General features: G+C 44.2%; 1 protein-coding gene across 1 annotated transcript; it reads right to left on the minus strand.

Annotated features, from left to right (window-relative positions):
• Nucleotides 1-8720: 8720 nt before the first annotated feature.
• GJD2 (gap junction protein delta 2) lies at nucleotides 8721-11250 on the minus strand. Its single transcript, XM_025390669.1, has 2 exons — nucleotides 11093-11250; nucleotides 8721-10054 (listed from the first exon to the last, which is right to left on the minus strand). The coding sequence occupies exons 1-2, from the start codon at nucleotides 11161-11163 to the stop codon at nucleotides 9160-9162; spliced, it is 966 nt and encodes a 321-aa protein (XP_025246454.1). The 5' UTR covers nucleotides 11164-11250; the 3' UTR covers nucleotides 8721-9159.
• Nucleotides 11251-18654: the final 7404 nt, after the last annotated feature.

Here is an 18654-nt window from a genome sequence, read left to right on the forward strand (position 1 = left end):
TCTCTTACATATTGTCTGTGTCATTAGTGCTAGCTCAGAGCTAAACATGTACATGTACTATATTCAGTAGATAGGTGCTAAAAGAATAAATACATTCACTGAACACCTTTTAGGCGAAGCATAGTGATGAAAAAAAGCAGGGGAAGAGAGAAAGTTCTAAAGAGCACTGGGAAACATTAACAAATAAGCTTGCAGTACAGGGCACCCACAGGCTCCTGGAAAAGAGAGAAGAGCCCACAGAGAAGCTGTAGTCAGAATGGGTAGGATTCACGAGTCATCTTCAAGGTCTGGGGGATCCTGAGCTCTGTCTAGGACCACTATGCTGGCCAGGGTTCTGGAAGAAGTAGCAAAGAATTTGGTTTCTCGGGGTGGCGACAGAGGGAGAGCTGCCCAAAGTGCTTCCAGAGATAAACACATACCCAGAGTTAATCCTCTGACCTAGACTAAGCCCAGGAACATAAGACCTCAGAGCTGATGAGCCACATACCTACTCAAGGCGAAAGCTCCTTCTCGCACTGTGTAACTTATGATTCTCATGACCCCTGGGGGTTGGAGAGATCTGGACTAGGAGCTGGGGCCTCTGATTTTGCCAGCCACTGCTAATGACCTCTGTCCAGCCCAGGTCAACTTTCCTGACAATTTGAGAAGCTCTTTATCTTAATTCTACCCTACCTCAACTTCCATCTAACCTGGAATTCCTTATTCCAGCTTACTTTCCAGATCTAAGTTGTAGCTACAAAATGAAGGTGTGAATGGGATGACCTTTCCTATCCACATCAATGTTCCATGAGTATATATTTTTAGCTACTTATTCAGTCAATAAACTTGAGTGAAGCTGTGCTATGTGCCAGCAACTCTAGGTTCAAAGATGACAATTACGTGGCACTGCCGCAGAAACCTCACTGTCTCATGCCCTGCAAAGACACACAAGAAGAGAACCTTTGGTGGGGCAAAGCGGGAGGGGAAAAGTTCCTATGAAGGCTGTCCTGAGAGAGAGGTAGCAGACCAGTATTCCAGGTCTCCTGAGACCTCATCTAGCAGCTTCCTGAAGGCAGTATCATGAAGTGTTAAACTTGGCTTCAACATCACACTGCATGGGCTGGAATCTGTCAAGTGCCTGGTGGCTGTGGCCAATGAGGTTGTGAGAAATGGACCAGTTCACAACATATACCTGTCAAGTTGATATCACATCTAGATATTTTGTTCTCCTCATCTGAAAAAAAAATTCATATAATAGCAATTAACACTCTCTTTCCAGGGTTATGTGTAGGGTTGAGTGAGGTAATTCATGTAAAGCATGAGATCTGGAACATGGTAAATATTTAGCACATACTCGGCTGTTTTTGAAATTATGAATAGAATCTTTAGATTTCATATAAAAAGGCTTCAGATATTTCTTTTTTAAATTATCTTTCAGAAAATAAACATGGAGGAAAGATAACATAAAATTGTACAAAAAGGAAGAAGTTCGTTGAAGAAAACGATCATTTGTAAAAAGCTTGGTCCCCACCTGGAGACAGGTACAGCAGATAAAACTCCCCAGATCAACTGTCTCAGAGCTATCAAAACTCTATATTTAGGCATCCATATGTTCCTGCTGCCAGAGTTGCCCGTAAATACAAACATTTCAGGGCACACAGCAGCAGTTTTCAGAAAGATTTCCCTTTTAGGAAAGGGAGATGCTACAAAGCTTAATCGGTTCTAAGTGATTCTCAAATATTGTATCAATTTACAGCAGAAAGGTCACCGTGAATAAACATGAGGATTCTGTTCAGTGTCTGGGATTTAGCAGACTAACTCCCACTAATGTTAATGGGGCCATGCTGCCAAATCCCCAACCATCACCCTGCATATTTGCTCCAATCCCTAACTTTTGAGATTGTAATGTCTTTTCCAAATCAAAGCTGATCCTGAAACGGGCCCAAAGAACCTCTGCATAGTTAGACAGGGACAGTGTGGCTGAAGGCTGGGGACATGGAAGTGCTCAAATAAATGGTATTAAGAGGGTTTGTTGGAGCCAGGCATGGTCGTACATGCTGGTAGTCCCAGCTACCCTAGAAGCTGAAGTGGGAGATCGCTTCAACCCAGGAGTTTGAGGTTGCAGAGAGCCACAGTCATGCTACTGCACTCCAGCCTGGGCAACACAGCAAGATACTGTTCAAAAAAAAAAAAAGGCTTTGTTGAGAGGCATGTCTTCACATTGTCTACCCAATTCAGCTCAGCTTCCTTTGCCTGATGTGCAGCACAGTCCATTATCCAAACTCACCTCCCATGACTTCTCTCTGTGAGCTCCAGACAAAACAAGATTCCCCAGTTCTCAGCCGGAGGTGAATGTTTTTGCTGTTTCCTACCCACTTCTCTCTTCTTTGGGGGGACCCACCTCAATACCACCTTCTTGGTGAAGTTTTTTGATACCAACCTGGGATCATCATTGTTTCCAAACATTGCAGATTCTCAGTTCCATGAAATAAGCTCACATCTCTCCAGCCTCCCTCATGGGCCCAGGAGTATTGGCTCGGCTCCTTTTAGCACAGCTCACATTTTTTGGGTAGCTTCTCCAACCTACTCTACCATACCTATCTGTTCTGAATCTAATCTATGACTCCGTGTCTCAGTCAGGTTCAAGATGAAGTGGCTCCTGTTGCAGACCCTGATCAACACCCAGACTTTTCATATTCAGAAAATCACAACTAGGTCACAGCTTCCAGGAGTCTACCCAGCTTCTGCTGATCTGCTCAGAGAACTAACTGGCTCACAACATCCGCTCCCAGGTCAGCCCAGGCTGTCCACAAGGCAAGGTCCAGGATACCCAGCCACTGTCCACTGCAATGTGATGGGATGGCACAGGTACTGGCCCCACAAATGGCAGATAGCACTGGCCATCCATGGAGTGGTGTCTGGGCTGAGTGATGAGTCTCAGAATTGTTTCACCCCCTTGGCAAACAAACAAACAAAATATATATACATATATATATCGAAAAGTAAAGAAAAACTTTGTTGGTCTTTCCATGCTTTTCCATGGAAAAGTCTTTCCATGCTTTATTGATTAAAAAGCTTTACTATCCTTCCACCTCCCCAGCTCACATGTACACACAGCAGATGCGATGTTTCCCCTCTTGGAACTCAGAATCCTTTGAGCATTGACTAAGGCAGAGATCCCATTCTGCCTTCTAGGGTTGTCTTATTCTTCTCAGGTTGGCTGCAGGCCTGGTGAGAGTAGGGAGGGCATCATATCTGTCTGTATATTTCCTGTAATACCTATTACAGAGCCTTGCACACCGTCGGTGCTCAGGAAACCACTGGATTGAAGGACTTTCTATTGCTTGGTATTTTTGGAGATTTAGACCTTTTAAGAAAAGGAGTTGAAAGTTGGGGAAGTGGAAGTATATTTACAGATGATAGATCCTTTATGTAGTAAGTTAGATAAACATGTTTGAGAAAACATCCCTCCCCTTTGGAGTCAGGAAGAACTGGTCCATTTCTCACCACCTCATTGGCCACAGCTACCAGACACTCTGGCGGGGGTGAACAGTAGATCTGAGTCACATCAGTAACTCATGTGTTGACTTTCAGCTCCACTGTCCTCTCAGAGGTCCCTGCATTTATTCACTGTCCTTACCTACAGCCCTCGTTACCCAAAGCTGACAAGAGCCACTGTGTACATTTTAGCCTTAACTACTCATTTAGGTTCAGTTCAGCCAGGTCTGTCTTAGCCAATACACACTCCATCTGGGGGGTAACCACTGAATGAACATAAACTGTTGGGTAGTCACGAAGCTGACTCCCCACATCTGGCTCACTGTGCCTGGTGGGCTGTCAGAGCATTGGCTGCAATGGGATTGATAATTTACCCTTTGCCTGCCCTTATTGTTTCCATCCAACCTGCAGGAGGTCTGGAAGTATCTAAGGCAAAGGATAGCCTGTGCTCCCTCTCTCCATTTTCTCACAGACCACTCACAAATCTAGTGGATGTGTTTGAGTCCTTTACCTAGCCTCTATTTGGCTCTTTCATCTGGTTAAAGACGTGGTAAAATTGAATACTAATACCACATCTTCTTCCTGGAGATTCCACCTCCCTTACCTTTATGACACTGCCCTACAACTCCGGTTTGCTAACTGGCTCTTTTCAACCTCTGTCTTAGTGCTTCCTCCTCTGTCCACTCCAGATTCTACCCGTGGCCAGCCCGTCTTGCCACCGTGAAAGTCGCATCCATGGCCACTGGTCTCACAGCTCAAGCCCTGAAAATTGTGGTTAGGCTTCCATCCACAGCTTCTCATCACTAATATTCTCATCACTAATGATTTAAACAAGCGCAGCTCTGCCGTGTGAACCTCCCACTTCCCTTTTCCTTCTGTCATAATTTATCCACCAAATACGAGATTCTCTTAATCTTGTGCTATTGCTCTGACTCAGTTGATCTCAACCTTATGAGTGTGAAAATTAAAAATACTGATGCCCAGCATACGGCATCAGAGATTCTAAGATAGGAGGTCTGGAGTGGGGCAGGGGCATCAGTGTTTTTACTGTACTATTTTTCCACTACTCATTGACGTAAATGTTGCTCTTTTTTTCTGAGAAGTTGCTTTTTCATAGCCCTTCTCAAAAACTGAGACTTAAGTGTTATTATCCCTGTGTTTCCAAGGTTCCAGGCCCTGCAGCAGGAGCTCAATATTTGGTTATTATCTTAAGTAAGGTATCCGTACAATTGGGTTTGCCCAGGACAGACCAAATTTCTACCCATTGTTCTGGCGTTCCATCCAGTTGGCTACTCTGACCCTTTCATCCTCAAAGGTATCCAGTTTTGAACAAGAAATCATGTAATCCTCCCAACCATAAGGGTACCTAAAGATGTGAAAATTTGTGTTATGGGCTGAGTGGTGCCAACCCCCCCAACACACACACCAAAAATTCATATACTGATAATCCTAATGCCCAGTACGTGCCTTTATTTGGAGACAGGGCCTCTAAAGAGGTGATTAAGTTAAAATGAAGCTCTAATTCAATCTGACTGGTGTCCTCATAAGAAGAGAAAATTTGGACACACCAGGTGACACCACGGCTACAGATGCATAAAGGAACAACCATGTGAAGACATTGTGAGAAGACGATCATCTGCAAGCCAATGAGAGAGGCCTCAGAAGAAATGAAACTTGTCAGTACCTTGGTTTTGGACTTCCAACCTCCAGAACAGTGAGAAAATAAATTTCTTTTCAAGCCAGCCAATCTGTATATTCTGTTATGGCACCAGCTTTAGTGAACTAATACACTTAATAAAATGTGAAGAAAACAAAACCAATGTAAATAATGTTTTCTAAGTTCCCTCTAAATAAAGTCTTCCAACCCTCCAAGATGAATGCTTACACCACTTTTTTAAAAACTCGCTGTCTTGAGTTTAGATCTTTTGGTTTCTTCAACTACTATAAAAGGTTTTCCTTAATGTCTTCACAGGATGTGTTTAGCTTTCATACATTCTGAGTCTATAAGACCATTCTCAGATGAAACACTGAGACGGTGACAATAAATGTTGTATATGGTTACAATGGGTAAAGCATAGTTTCTGTCCTCAAGGAACCATGCCCTGATCTAGAATTCTCATCTCCACACAGCAAGTTACCAGCAAAGTGACTTTTGTGAGGACTCAGAGCAAGAGCACTAAGCCAGACGGGAGGAGGGTTAGAATAGGTTCCTTGGTGAGGGGACAGCCAAACTGATTTTTAATGGGTGCAGAGGAACACATCCAGTGAAAGGAGGTAGACGGGCAGGTATTCCCTGCAGAGAAAAACAGTTAGAGAGAGAGAGGTGAAAAGGTAACAATGTTCTTGTGCTTTTAAAACCACTCCCACCTGGATTTTAAGTCCAGTCATTTTTCTCTGTCCACAGAGGTCACAGATAGTACAACTATCCCTCATATTTTTTACCCTTAAATATTTAAGCACTTACAAATTACAAATTCCACCCTTTCAGCTTTTCTTTCCTCAGGTTAAGCAACTTCAGTTTCTCCAGGCTATTCTCCAAACTTTTAAACCAATTTGATGCACTGCCACCCACTACTTAACCAGTGTATACACACACACACATGCACACATATGTGCTCACAGACAGCTGTGCACAGGCCAAGAGGGCCTTCAGTTCACCAAAGGTCTCTTAAATTTAAGAGGCTGTATCAGTGATGTTCTCTCACAAAACACAAATTAAGGTTACACCTATTGCGTAGCTATGTGAACCGTAAAATCGTCAGTGTATTTTCTTTATTACATAGAAAGCAAAAGACCGACACCAATGGTCATTCTGAGGGAAGACTCTATACTCTGAAAGAAAGTGTTTTCTTCTCCATTGCTGACAAGTGAATTAATAATTTTGCCATTTGTAGGTGTTGGGAAACATCACAGAACTGAAATAGATCAACCCCACCGATATGGGATGCATTTCTACCAGGAAACACTACGGTTCTTCTAATCCTACATCCAGGCATAAATACAACAGACCTTGTTTTCCACACAGATTCCTATTTCTTTCACACCCAAGCATATGCTAAGAGCTCTCAAGCAACACTCTTCCTCCATCTCTGGGAGACGTCTTAAAACATTTTTAGCTTACCAAACACAAAACGGAGGAGGATCTGTTTCTTTACTCAAGGATAATCATCTTCAACTGCTTATTTATACTGCAGATAGAAACCTATAGATTGAAATGAACATATTTTCATTCTAAAGTTGGCATCTGTGCTGCCATAGTTGAGACGCAACAATCGTGTTTGAAAAGCAATCGTCCAGGAAACCCCACGTTGCTTCACAATGTTCAAGCCAAGTGCTCATTGGAATTAGAAGGTGAGTAGCACTAAAGAATTGAGAAAGATCGCTTCTTGGCCTTTTGGCTAAGAACTGAGAAAGAACACTAGCCTGCTGAAATAATGGGACCACATGTAGGCAGAAAATACCAAAAATGAGAGTAAAATGTTGTGGCTAAAAAGTAATGTCTTATGACATATAAATAAATGATCAATCTCCTTTGAAGAACCCACTGAGAAATGTGCTGTGTAATAGAGTAGCGACTAACCATACATGGCTATTTAAGTTAATCAAACAAAATTAGAAATTCTGTTCTTGATTTGCACTAGCCATGTTTTAAGAGCTCAGTAGTCACATGTGGCTAGTTGTTGCCACATTGGGCCTCATGAAAACAAATCCCCATCATTACAGAAAGTTCTACTGGCAGCACTGGTCTAGAGAGATCTGCTTGACTACCGGCTTAGCATTGTGTTAAGCATCAGACTCAGACCCTGAAGAGATCATGGAGAGAATAGCATGCCTGCCAAGTGTAACAATTAATCCATGTCAGGAAAAAAAAATGTGGTGGAAAGAAAAACAAATTCCACTCTTGGAATGGGCTGCTAATATGATGTAGTATTGACATTTGTGTTATAAGAAATAGACAAGCAGGGAAAGTTCTCAGCTGAAATGGAAAGGAGTTATTAATAATACTATTTGAATATCTCACCAGTCCCTTATGAACATTCATAAAACATTGATTTGGAAGAAAATATTCATGAAAAGTCTCTCTTCATCTGTTAGTGGCTGATTGAATTTTATTGGTCATTCCTCAAATATTCAACCATCACTTACTTCCTACCCCCAATGTTTTGCTGTTATAACATTTTTGATCGTGCATTTAAATAAATATACTCCAATCAAAAAGTGCAGACTCTTCCTATTTTACAAAAAAAGGCAAGAATTTTATTTGAAACAAATCCTTAGTTGTGTGTTACACCATGTCCATATCTAAATCAAAAATGATAATGATAATTCAAAGGGAACAAAGGGCTTCATAAAAGCACATTACCCAGATATTTCTCTTGGCCAATATTTTAACTAAATATACAGTGGATATGAAAGATACAGTATGGCACTTAAATAAGAGCAAAAAGAAGGAAATATATTCACAGTCCACAGCAATAGGTTTTTGAACCTTTGGTATATGTCTCAAATAAGTCACCGTAAACACATGTTAGCCAATAGTGTTTAGTTCCAGGTCTTTTAAGCCAGTAATTTTGTATGTGTATGTGTGTGTGTGTTTCAAAAAATAACTGAAAAAACAATAAATCAGGATTGACATGGGATGATTAAGGTCTCTGGTGTAAGCACACAGGTAAATTCAAATCATGGCAAAATGACCGTGCAGCTGTGTTGCACAACAAAACTATGTAAGAAAATGAGTGAGATACACCAGTTACAAATGCTGTGGCTCAGGTAGACACCCTTGATATTAGCCAAAAAAAATCTTTTTAATCTTAACCAAAGCCCACAAGCTGAAAGGCAGAAATAACCTGAAGCTCGTAACCGTGTGCCTAACAGTGCAACAACAATCTCACAAAAGTGTTGTAGTTGCATGTTGCAGTTCCCTCCCTCCCACCCATCCCCCATCCCCCATCCCCCATCCCCCATCCCCCATCCCTAATAAACAGCACCAGTGCAGTTTGAGTTAGAAAATTGGAAAGATTGAGACATTCCTAAGGTTTTCATCATGACTAAGGGCCAGTGAGATGGGGCTCTAATGAAAACCTCTGCCATGGCCATTCTCCAGTAAGCACCCCATGTAATTCCCTCTAAGTTTGCAAATAAACAATATTAGGTCTAATGTAAGGCCAGATTCTGAAAAAAACAGCTGGCATGCTATTCTGGATTGAGGGAAAGGGGCATGCTGGTGGGGGAGATACATGACGGGTGCCTCAAGGATGTTTGTCCCATGGCTCAGGATAAAGGGACGTGTTGAGATAGGTCACAAATTTTATATCAGTGAAGTACTCAACTCACATCATTCACCAGAATAAAGAGCTCAGCAGGGCTAAGTCCTACTTGGTAGCTGTGCAAGTTCAGTGTTACCAGGATTAGGCTTGGGCCACGAACAGAAAGGGCCCAAAGAAGTCCAATTCATCCATTTCATCACTCGACCCAGTTGTCTCTGTGGAACCAATTAGGTGATATGTGAAAATGGTTCCACTTTTCCTCTTCTCCCATTGATGCAAAATCTTCTTTTATCCAGTCTTATCCTACATCTTAATGGTGAGAGTCACATAAATGAGGGTGGACACAGCCACCTCTGAGCAGTCATCTGCCTTGGGGCTCTTTGCCATCCCCCAGACCTTTGTGAAACCTTCCCTCTCACACATAGGCAGAGTCACTGGACTGAGTCCTGCCAAAATTGGGAACACTGACCCTGGGCAGGTCCTTGTTACGAATCTCATAGATTGACTTTCTCTTGGCCTGAGCCCCTCGCACAGCCAGCTTGATCTTGCGCCATCCCAGGTGGTTGAGTTCAGCCAGGTTGAGCACAACACAGATGCCACTTACAGCAAACATGAACACTAGGAAGACAGTCTTCTCAGTTGGCCGGGACACATAACATTCCACCTCCTTGATGCAGGGGTAGCGGTTACACTCATACAGCCCTGGGACACTAAATCCATAGAGAAAATATTGACCTACCAGGAACCCAATTTCCAGGGCATTTCGGAACACCACTTGGATAATGTAGAAGCGGGAGATGCCTTCCTGCCTTCTGAGCTTGGATTTTGATGCAGTGCGTAGCCCTGATGGGTGTGGAGTCAGCTCCTTAACCTCTAAACAATCTGGCTCTGTCTCCTTACTGGTGTTCTCTGTGTTCTGCAGCACCCCATTGACAATAGCATTTTGCAACTTCTTATCTTCTCGTTTGCCCCCACCACTGCCCCCACCCCCCGTTCCTCCAGGACCTCCTATGGACTCAGGGGGGTCTCTGTCCAGGGCTAGGAAGACAGTAGAGTAGCGACGTTCTCGCTGCTTAGCGGACTGATGCACAGAGTAGGTGATGAAGCAAAGACTGGGGGTACACACCATTATGATCTGGAAGACCCAGTAACGTATGTGGGAGATGGGGAAGGCGCGGTCATAGCAGGCCTGGTTACAGCCGGGTTGCAGGGTGTTGCACACAAACATGGTCTGCTCATCATCGTACACCGTCTCCCCCACAATGGCCACAATGAGGATCCGGAAGATCACCACCACAGTCAACAGGATCCTGAGCAGAGGAAGAGGGAGGGAGAGAGGTTCTCACGGGCTGCGTCACTGACAGGAAACCCCTGCTCCTCCCTTCCCTTTGCTGATGTTTTCCAGTCGTTTGACTGGGGAGCTGTCCATCCCCGGCTGGTACTGAACTGGGAATCTGGGAAAGCTTTTTGTCTCTTCCTTTTCTGCTGAGTGCTGGTAAGCTGGGAACATTTCATATTATAGAGATCCCAGGTACACACAACATCATACACTGGACATAGTCCACTTGGAACAGATAGATTTCATCTCTCTATATAGAATGTATAGAAACACAAAACACACCTTCACTCTGGATATGGCAAATGCACACAGAATACCTTTACAGACGGTGCATACTTCAAGGTCTACACACAGGGTGTGTATGTAAACTACTCCATGGGTATATTTAGTTTATTCTCAACATGAATATTAAATTTAATGCTTTATATAAGCAGATGGCTATGAATATATATTTATATATATTGAACTCTACATATATATATATGTAGATAGAGACATAGATATACAGACACAAAAATGGCAATTGGGTGTGTAGGCTCGGTAAGTTTACACGGCCAAATAAGTTTAGTTTAGTAATTATTTGTTGAGAAAAGAGGCATCTGCTCTGAAGAGCAAATCCATCTCCCCATTTGCCCTTCTCTGTCCAAATGCAATCCTGCCTTCTTTGTAGATTCTATTTAGGGAACCGGATGGAGATTGGCTCTGACTCTGGAGAGTGGAGGGACCAAGACTGAGCCAGCGGCTTCTTTTCTGATGTGGGAAGAGTGAAGCCCCAGTGGTGCTTGATGGGGAAGGGATGGGCAGTTGGTCAGGAGTAGCTAGAGGAGGGGGGCATCGCGGGGCGTCGGGTAATCCCTCATCGCCAGGAACACCGGAGCCTTGACTTAGGACGATGGGGAGGAGGCAGAGGACGGGCTGGGGGTTGGAGCGGGGGATTCAGTCCGGGTGTGAGAAGGGACTCCCGGGGCCGCCCGACGGGGCCCGCTGACTGCCGGCTTGTCGCCCTTACCTCCCGATCATAGTGGAGTGCTGCTGCACCGCGGCTTCCAGCAGCCTCTCCAAGATGGTCCATTCCCCCATCGCTGTGCATCCGGAGGCAGCAGACAAAGACTGGGCAGCACCGGGCACGTTCCTGCTCCTGGCCCCACCCCGGGCCGCACCTCCAGAATGGGAGTGAATTGCCTCCCAATTAAAGAAGCAATTTTTAAAAAAAATCTTCGAATCCCCCTTTCCTATTATTGTACTTAAAACAGAAGAAATGGGGAAAGAAATCCAAGCGCGTCCGGACCGATGGGGCAGTTGGCGCGGTCCAGAGAGAGAGGGCACGAACCTCGGGCGCCGTCCGGGGTTCGGGTCTGGATCCCGCGGACGCCGGGACGAGGGGCGGGGTGGCAGCCTGCAGGTCTTTGAGCGCTCGCCCGCCCAGGAGAGGTCTCGGCGCCGCTCTCTGCCGCAGGTTGGGGGCCGGGGGAGGGTCCGGGCACCGGCTCTGTTCCTGCTACTTCGGCGGGCACCTGGCGCTCCGGCGCGGCAGCCTGCGAGGCCGGGGCGGAGCGCGCGGAGCCGAATGCCGGGCTCGGGGATCCGTGGCCGCCGCCTCTAATCCGCCCTTAAGTAGTCTCCGCCTGCGTCACGCCAGGTCGGCGGAGGGGAGCAGAGCGCGCTGTGCGGCTGTCGCTGCGCGTCGGAGCCCGAGGGGCCGGGGACGCGCGCGGGGGGGAGAGGGGCAAGAGTCCTGGGGGCCCGGCGGGGAGCGGGGCGATTTCGAAAAAGAAGGACTGCAGCGCCCCTCGGGGCTTCTCGGGGAGCCCAGGTAACCTCACCTGACCGCCAGACCCAAGCAGGCGGAGGAGGAGCCGGGAGCGGACGCGTGGGTGAGTGGGGAGGGGAGTGAGTGGGTATCTTCTCTTCTCTTCTCTCGGTGCATCCCTCACCTTTTCGCTTTTGGCCTTCGGGAGACAACTGAAATTCCTTCCCTAAATGGAGATGCTGGCTGAGGGAGGGCGAGTGGGGGCGACCACTTTTAAATCTCCCTTAGGGGACGGAGGGGCTGAGAGTGCTTCTGGAGAGTGGCTGCGGTTCGGTGCCTCTGTGGATCCGACACTGAAGTGGGAAAGGCTTGATGGGAATCCATTTAGGCTGAAGAGTAAATGCAGGTGTGGAGCTGTCTCTCTGTATGGGGATCAGGGTACAAGAGCGCATCTAACAGGTGCCTCGCAATGAGCGAGTAGGGTGGCTATGGTTAAAGGTCTCGCTTCCCGTTGCAGTAACCCAGATGCTCTGCTCTTTTTAAATTATTGTTATTATTTTATTAGTGGGAAGGGCGGAGGATACTCGTCAGGTAAGCTGTGATTTAATCTGAATTTAAGACCCAGTATTCTGCTAGCAGAAACAGAGCCACTCACAGCCTCGCCCTGCCCCCACTTTCTTTACTGGGTTTGGCTTTCTCCCCTCAACCAGCAGATCGTGGTTTTTAAAATTCACATTGTGTTGTCAGTTCTGTCTAGAGCAACTACTTAATTGGTCGCTGAAAAATTGAAACAATCACACTAAGCTGCTAATTAGCCCAGGGGTGCGTATTAGGAGACACTGTAGTTGGGAGTGTTTGATGTAAATGTACAAAAGTACAATGGGAAAGTAGTTGTCATCTTGAAAACACAACCGTGAAAGGGTTGTTAACTTGTCCTAGGCATATAAAGGGACCTAGCTTTAATTATCCACAGGGATCATAGCACTATGTGTATTATATAAGCCACACCATGGTGAGCCTTCACTTCTGGAACAACCGAGGTGGTTGGGTAGCTGGTGGCCCAGGGACTGGGAAGAAAGGTGCAGGGCATGTCCCTGAGTCCACTCACAGCGTACTTCTTCATAAAATGATGTTTAAACACATGGCGTAAGCTTCGCCGCCAGAAAGATCACTGAAATCCTCTGCTAGGGTTGACACCGTTACCCCAAGAAAGCAGCCTTTCACTGCAAAGGAATAAACGTGTCCACTAACAATGGAGAGAGGGATGAAGTGCAAATGAAGCATTAGGACTAGGGCAGGCATTTCTTAGTTTCCTTCTGAACACGGAGGAGGTTCAAGGGTGAGGACGAATGGATATCCTATTGTTCAGTTAGCTTCCAGATGGAATGTGATCCCCTAGCCCAAGCTTGGTGTGTTTTCCCAGGTTTCCCTTCTACTCCCCTTGGCCCTAGGTCCCTGTATTCCCTCCTTGTCTGGCAGACTCTTTTATAGTAAATGATCTTAGACAAGGAGTGAATGAGTAAGTCCAAAGGGAAATCTGTTTAACATCTTTAAATGTCCTAAAATAGGCTGCACAACTGAAAATTGTCATTTTATGTGTTGGCTTTCCCAAACCGTTAAAGATTATGATCCTAAGAACATAGACTGCAGAAAATGCAATTTTCAAGCACGACGCTATGACTGAATTGTTGATCATTTGTGTATTATTTTGAAATATACTTTAATATGCCATATAGATTCCACATATAAACATGTGTAAACAACATAGGTGTATAAATGCACAAAGACGCATATATATAGAACCTATATTTTAAAACTCATCTATTGGACTGTGTAGGCTACTTTTAAATAAAAATCTTAGGATCACCACCACACTTCGGAAATAACTATTTTTATTTTCAATAACCACTCATAAATTTCACACTTACTACGTTGTACTTCCTCCTTCAAGTCCTGTCAACTCCATTTTCAATTAATAGTTTGTTCTGATAAAACAAATGTGCATTAAATGTGAAATGGTTCTCTGTGGATCCAGGCATCTCTCAGTTTCCTCAGGGCATTATATCATCTTGATAGATTCTGATTATCTCAACTTCCCTCTGATTGAAAATGCCCATTTAAGGGAACTGGAAAGTTCTTTCCATTACCTCTTATTTAAAACCATTCTGTTTATACGGCCGGGCGCGGTGGCTCAAGCCTGTAATCCCAGCACTTTGGGAGGCCGAGGCGGGTGGATCACGAAGTCAGGAGATCCAGACTATCCTGGCTAACATGGTGAAACCCCGTCTCTACTAAAAATACAAAAAAAAACTAGCCGGGCGTGGTGGCGGGCGCCTGTGGTCTCAGCTGCTTGGGAGGCTGAGGCGGGAGAATGGCGTGAACCCGGGAGGCAGAGCTTGCAGTGAGCCGAGATCAGGCCACTGCACTCCAGCCTGGGAGCACAGCGAGACTCCGTCTCAAAAAAAAAAAAAAAAAAAAAAAAACCATTCTGTTTATTAAAGTAATAGTTTTGGATGAAAAACACTGAAATTCATAGAATGCTCATAGAATAAACTTTGCTGCAAAACAGACTGTCTGGGGATCTTCACTAAAAATACAGATGCTGCAATCCCATACCAACTCTGCTAAATTGAAATCTGTGGAAACAAGATTGAGGTAGCTGTATTATTAACGGGTTCTCCTCCATGGCTCCAAAAACAATAAAAACCTGAGAACTTTTAGTTCCATGACTATTAGGGCAGGAATGAATCCTAGGGACGAGGAAATCTATCATCCACTTGTTTCATAGATGTTAAAACTGACCCAAAGTTTAGATCGCTTCCCTAAAATCATATGGGTAGCACAGGAACAGCTATGAAGAATGTGGTATTCAGAATCCTAGAGAAGATCAAAATTATTTAAAAGTATGAAAAAAATGTGAAATTTGAAGAAGGAAAGGGGAATTAAAGTGGGAACATGCTCACCTCCGAACATTCAGAGGAAAAAAATACCTAGGTTGTTGACCTTGCAAATCTATGTCTTACCAAAGAGTATTTTCCATTAACAGAGCGGGGAAATATTCTCCACATCTAGTGGGAAAAACTGCAAAGGCATGGAGCAAAGGGTGTGGTTGAATGTTATAATACAGGAGAGAATGTAGAGCCACTAACAATGATTCCATTTACTATATGGGGTGTCTGGATTTGCTCTTATCCTTATATGTGCTCAAAATTTCATTCTCTTCTCAACCACAGACTCCCAGGTGAACCTTTTAGCTTTGCAGCTTCATATGTTTGGTAAATGAAACCTCATAGGAGCTTTGTATATGTTATATGTTGTAAGAATGAACATTAATCTACTGACTTCTATTCTACTGGACCGTAAATTCCTAGAGATCAGAGAGCATGCTCATATATCATGGTTCTTTTCATAGTGTCTTTAAACTCAAGCATTTGTTGAAAGAGAAGGTCAGCTATTCTGGCTCTCTAGTCCCCTCCGCCTGGCAGAGCTGCACTTTTCCTGAAGAGAAGTGTGTCCTGGGTCTCCTCCATAATCACAAGTAATATTCAAGCCACAGAGAAGAAAGGGGCTCCCTTTGCAAAGTGAAAGTTCCTACACACTTAGGATAGCCTGGACCCCTCAGTACAAAGCCTTCTTACTGACCACCAGCCCCCTGCCCTCACTTCCATTCTTCTCTCATTACTGCAGTCCAGACACCTGCTGAACTAACCCAGGGAGTGCTGCTGAGCAGGTAAGGCTTGGGCTGCAGCATCAGGGAGGCAACCCCGGCGAGCTGAGCTCAGTCCTGGATACTTCTGCCCTGGGAAGCGCCAGCATCTGTAGCCTCCTGGAATTTGTGTGGCTTGGGAGGGACTGCATTTGATTTGGAATTGATCTCTGTGTTGAACTCTCCTACATTTCATTCACAAACAGCTAGGATTAACTGAGCTTTATCTCCCCCAGTGGCCTATATACATCTGTTTCCTAATGAAACCATCAAATTGTCTTCTTAAGGGGCAACCCCAACCTGTCTTGGGAGACTCAAAAGGACATAAGCGGCAGATGGAATCTATTTTTCTTTGTTGCAGAATGGTTTTTCTCTTTTTTCTTTCGTGTGTCCTTCCCTATGTATAAGCCTCAGTTCAAATGTTTAGGGAAACACTTGTTTTTGCTGTTCAGACAAAATTTATGAAGTAATGTTTCCAAAGAGACCAATCTTAAGTAGCCCTAAATGCAGTGGCTTGCTTTGTGATCTAAGATTCTCCAGAATCTGCTGTCTTCAAAATTATTTTGCCATCTTATGGACCCAAATGCCAAATCATGTCTTATAACCAAGAGATTATGTATCCAAATGGTAGGGAAATCTAGAGTCCTCTGCCTGCTAGTTCGTTGAATAAAAGAGTATATATCCTTTTTCAACAATTACATATACAAATTCTCCCATTCCCTGACTACCTTGTATATACGGAATATACCTATGTGTAATAATATCTCAGGGATTAATGTAATATGGTATTGTGGCCAAAGCAGATGTGTGAAATCACGGCAAATAAATTAACACTGCATTAAGAATCAAATCATCCCTGCTGACACATAATCTTTCACTTTTATATCAAGTCGTGATTCCCATTCACATCAGGAGCTTCCCAGGGGGGCTCATTAAACCCACACAAAGAGATTTCTTTGAAGTCAGTGCTATTCCCATGAATAGCATTCAGCTACAGTGCAGAAGAGCCTGCCTGCCTGGTGTCTAGGCACCCTTCCCTTCACTCTCATTGTTGCTGTCCAGCCAGAGGCCCAGCAAGGAAGGATATAGCAGGGCTTCCTGCTGAGAGCCTTTCTAATCTGTATGAAAGAGATGAGGAAATTGCAGGGGAAATGCACATCGGTAGCACCTGCCCTTGACAGAATTGTTAAGCTGGGAGAATATATTTCTTTTCCCACATGTGCCCTTCCTGCTCTTCTTCCACATCAGAGTGTACTGCTACAAGAGCTAAAAGTTGGATCCATCCTGGTACCAAGATTATTATGCGGAATTGGTATTCATCCCAAAGGAACCTTCTCTAAGATCTGAAGCTTACATTCAAGGTTCCTTCTTGTGCTCCTGATTGTATGTGGACTCCCTTGGTTGCCTGATATCTTGACTTCCTGAAATTCAGCTAATTTCTGTTTTTGCTGGGACTCTGGGGGCTCAGGCATTACTTAGCACAGAGGTTTTTGTATTTTTCTAGTTCTTGTCAACTACTTGCCTTCTGATCAACACTCAGGGACCAACATTCAAATCTAGTGTGGAGAGCCTCTCGTTTCTACAGCTGAGGTGAGGCTGGAAAGGAGCTACCACCCACTCATCACTCACCTCATGCTCAGCCAAGGGTTTGTCACCAGCATGGACTCCAAGTTGCCCATGTGATCTGGTTCAGTCATTTCTGACTTTCAGATTCTCACACTAACTGTCCTTTTTTGGTATACACTCATCATTCCACCTTGACTATAGACTGCCTTGATCAAATCTCTCCTGGAACTCACCTTGAATTTATATCCTATTGACCTTAGAGCCTCCCACCATTGTGCTTCACCCAGTCCCTGCATGTCACTCCACCACCATAAAGGAAAATAATCCGATAAACAAGCACACACCAGAGTGTTAATAACTGATAACCACTTAATGTATTATCCTTCTCAGAAGAATTATCCTCATTTAAGTTGCAAAGCCTTCATCCAAAGAAATGAAATTTCCTAGGTCGTTTTCCAAACGCTATGCATAAGGAGAGAATAGCTATTTGCGGGCAAGGGTGTAGTGTTGTGAGCCCTCCCAAATGACACCACACAAGCACTTGCTTCTTTTATTGATCAACAAAGTGCTCCTACTTGTGGAAATACAGAAATTACAGAAATGCAATGATTCTTAAACTTTACTACACCATAGAATCACATGGGGAGCTTTGAAAAATCCCAGGGCCTACGCTGTACCCCAGACCAATTAACTCAGCATTTCTGGAAGTGAGATCTATGCTTTAATATATATTTTTAAAACTCTCCAGGTGATTTCAATATGCAGTCATGTTTGAGCACTAATGCAATAATATATGCTACCCACTACTCAGGCATAACAGCCTTGCGGGGCTTTTCCCCCATGCTGGGAATGGTGCTTCTGGACACAAAGTGAGAATTTCATTCTGAAAATGTGTTCATGTGGCTCTGTATGTACTTAATATAATCCATACAGGCTAAGTAGTTAGTTGCTAAACTGCAAACACCCATCTCATTTCATCTCAGTCTACTCCTGGCCATCTGGTCCTCTGTATTCCCATTACAGGGCCATGTGTGTATTAATGAAATGATTGCATCCGATTACATCTTTTATTCAGAGCACAAGAAGAATGGATTTTGTGCTCCAGCATCACTGTTTCTGTCATGATGTCAATAATTACATTTTTCTATCTTATGCAGAAGTGGGATGGTCTTCCATGAAGGTAAGAGTATAAATCAAATGTGTTATTGCTTACAATACGATTTCAGTACTGCTGTCTGGGGTCCTATAGAATAGATGTTTCAATCAAAAGCATAGAATTTCCTGAGCCAGATACTTGTTAGTGGCCTCTATTTTAAAATGTCTGTTGTATAGTTCATAATAATGACCAAGTTGTGACAACTGATATACAGGAGGAATCCACTAAGAGCTGAGCTAGTCACTTTTTTCTCTAATTTCGCTAAACTTTGTCTCTACAACAGGTCAGATGATCAGAAAGCTACATGTCTAGACTGGTATTAATCTCTCATTGCTTGGTGGTATAGCGAATGGTGTGGGGGAAGGGGACTCACTTCTTAACCCAAATACTTTC

This window comes from Theropithecus gelada, chromosome 7a (assembly GCF_003255815.1).
Source record: "Theropithecus gelada isolate Dixy chromosome 7a, Tgel_1.0, whole genome shotgun sequence".
Classification (NCBI taxonomy): domain Eukaryota; kingdom Metazoa; phylum Chordata; class Mammalia; order Primates; family Cercopithecidae; genus Theropithecus; species Theropithecus gelada.

What these genes read in the sequence shown, in the direction of transcription:
- GJD2 (XM_025390669.1), bottom strand. Translation starts at nt 11,163, where the DNA reads ATGGGGGAATGGACCATCTTGGAGAGGCTGCTGGAAGCCGCGGTGCAG. An exon ending in CACTCCACTATGATCGGGAG is followed by an intron (nt 10,055 to 11,092) that starts GTAAGGGCGACA and finishes TCCTCTGCTCAG; the next exon opens with GATCCTGTTGACTGTGGTGG.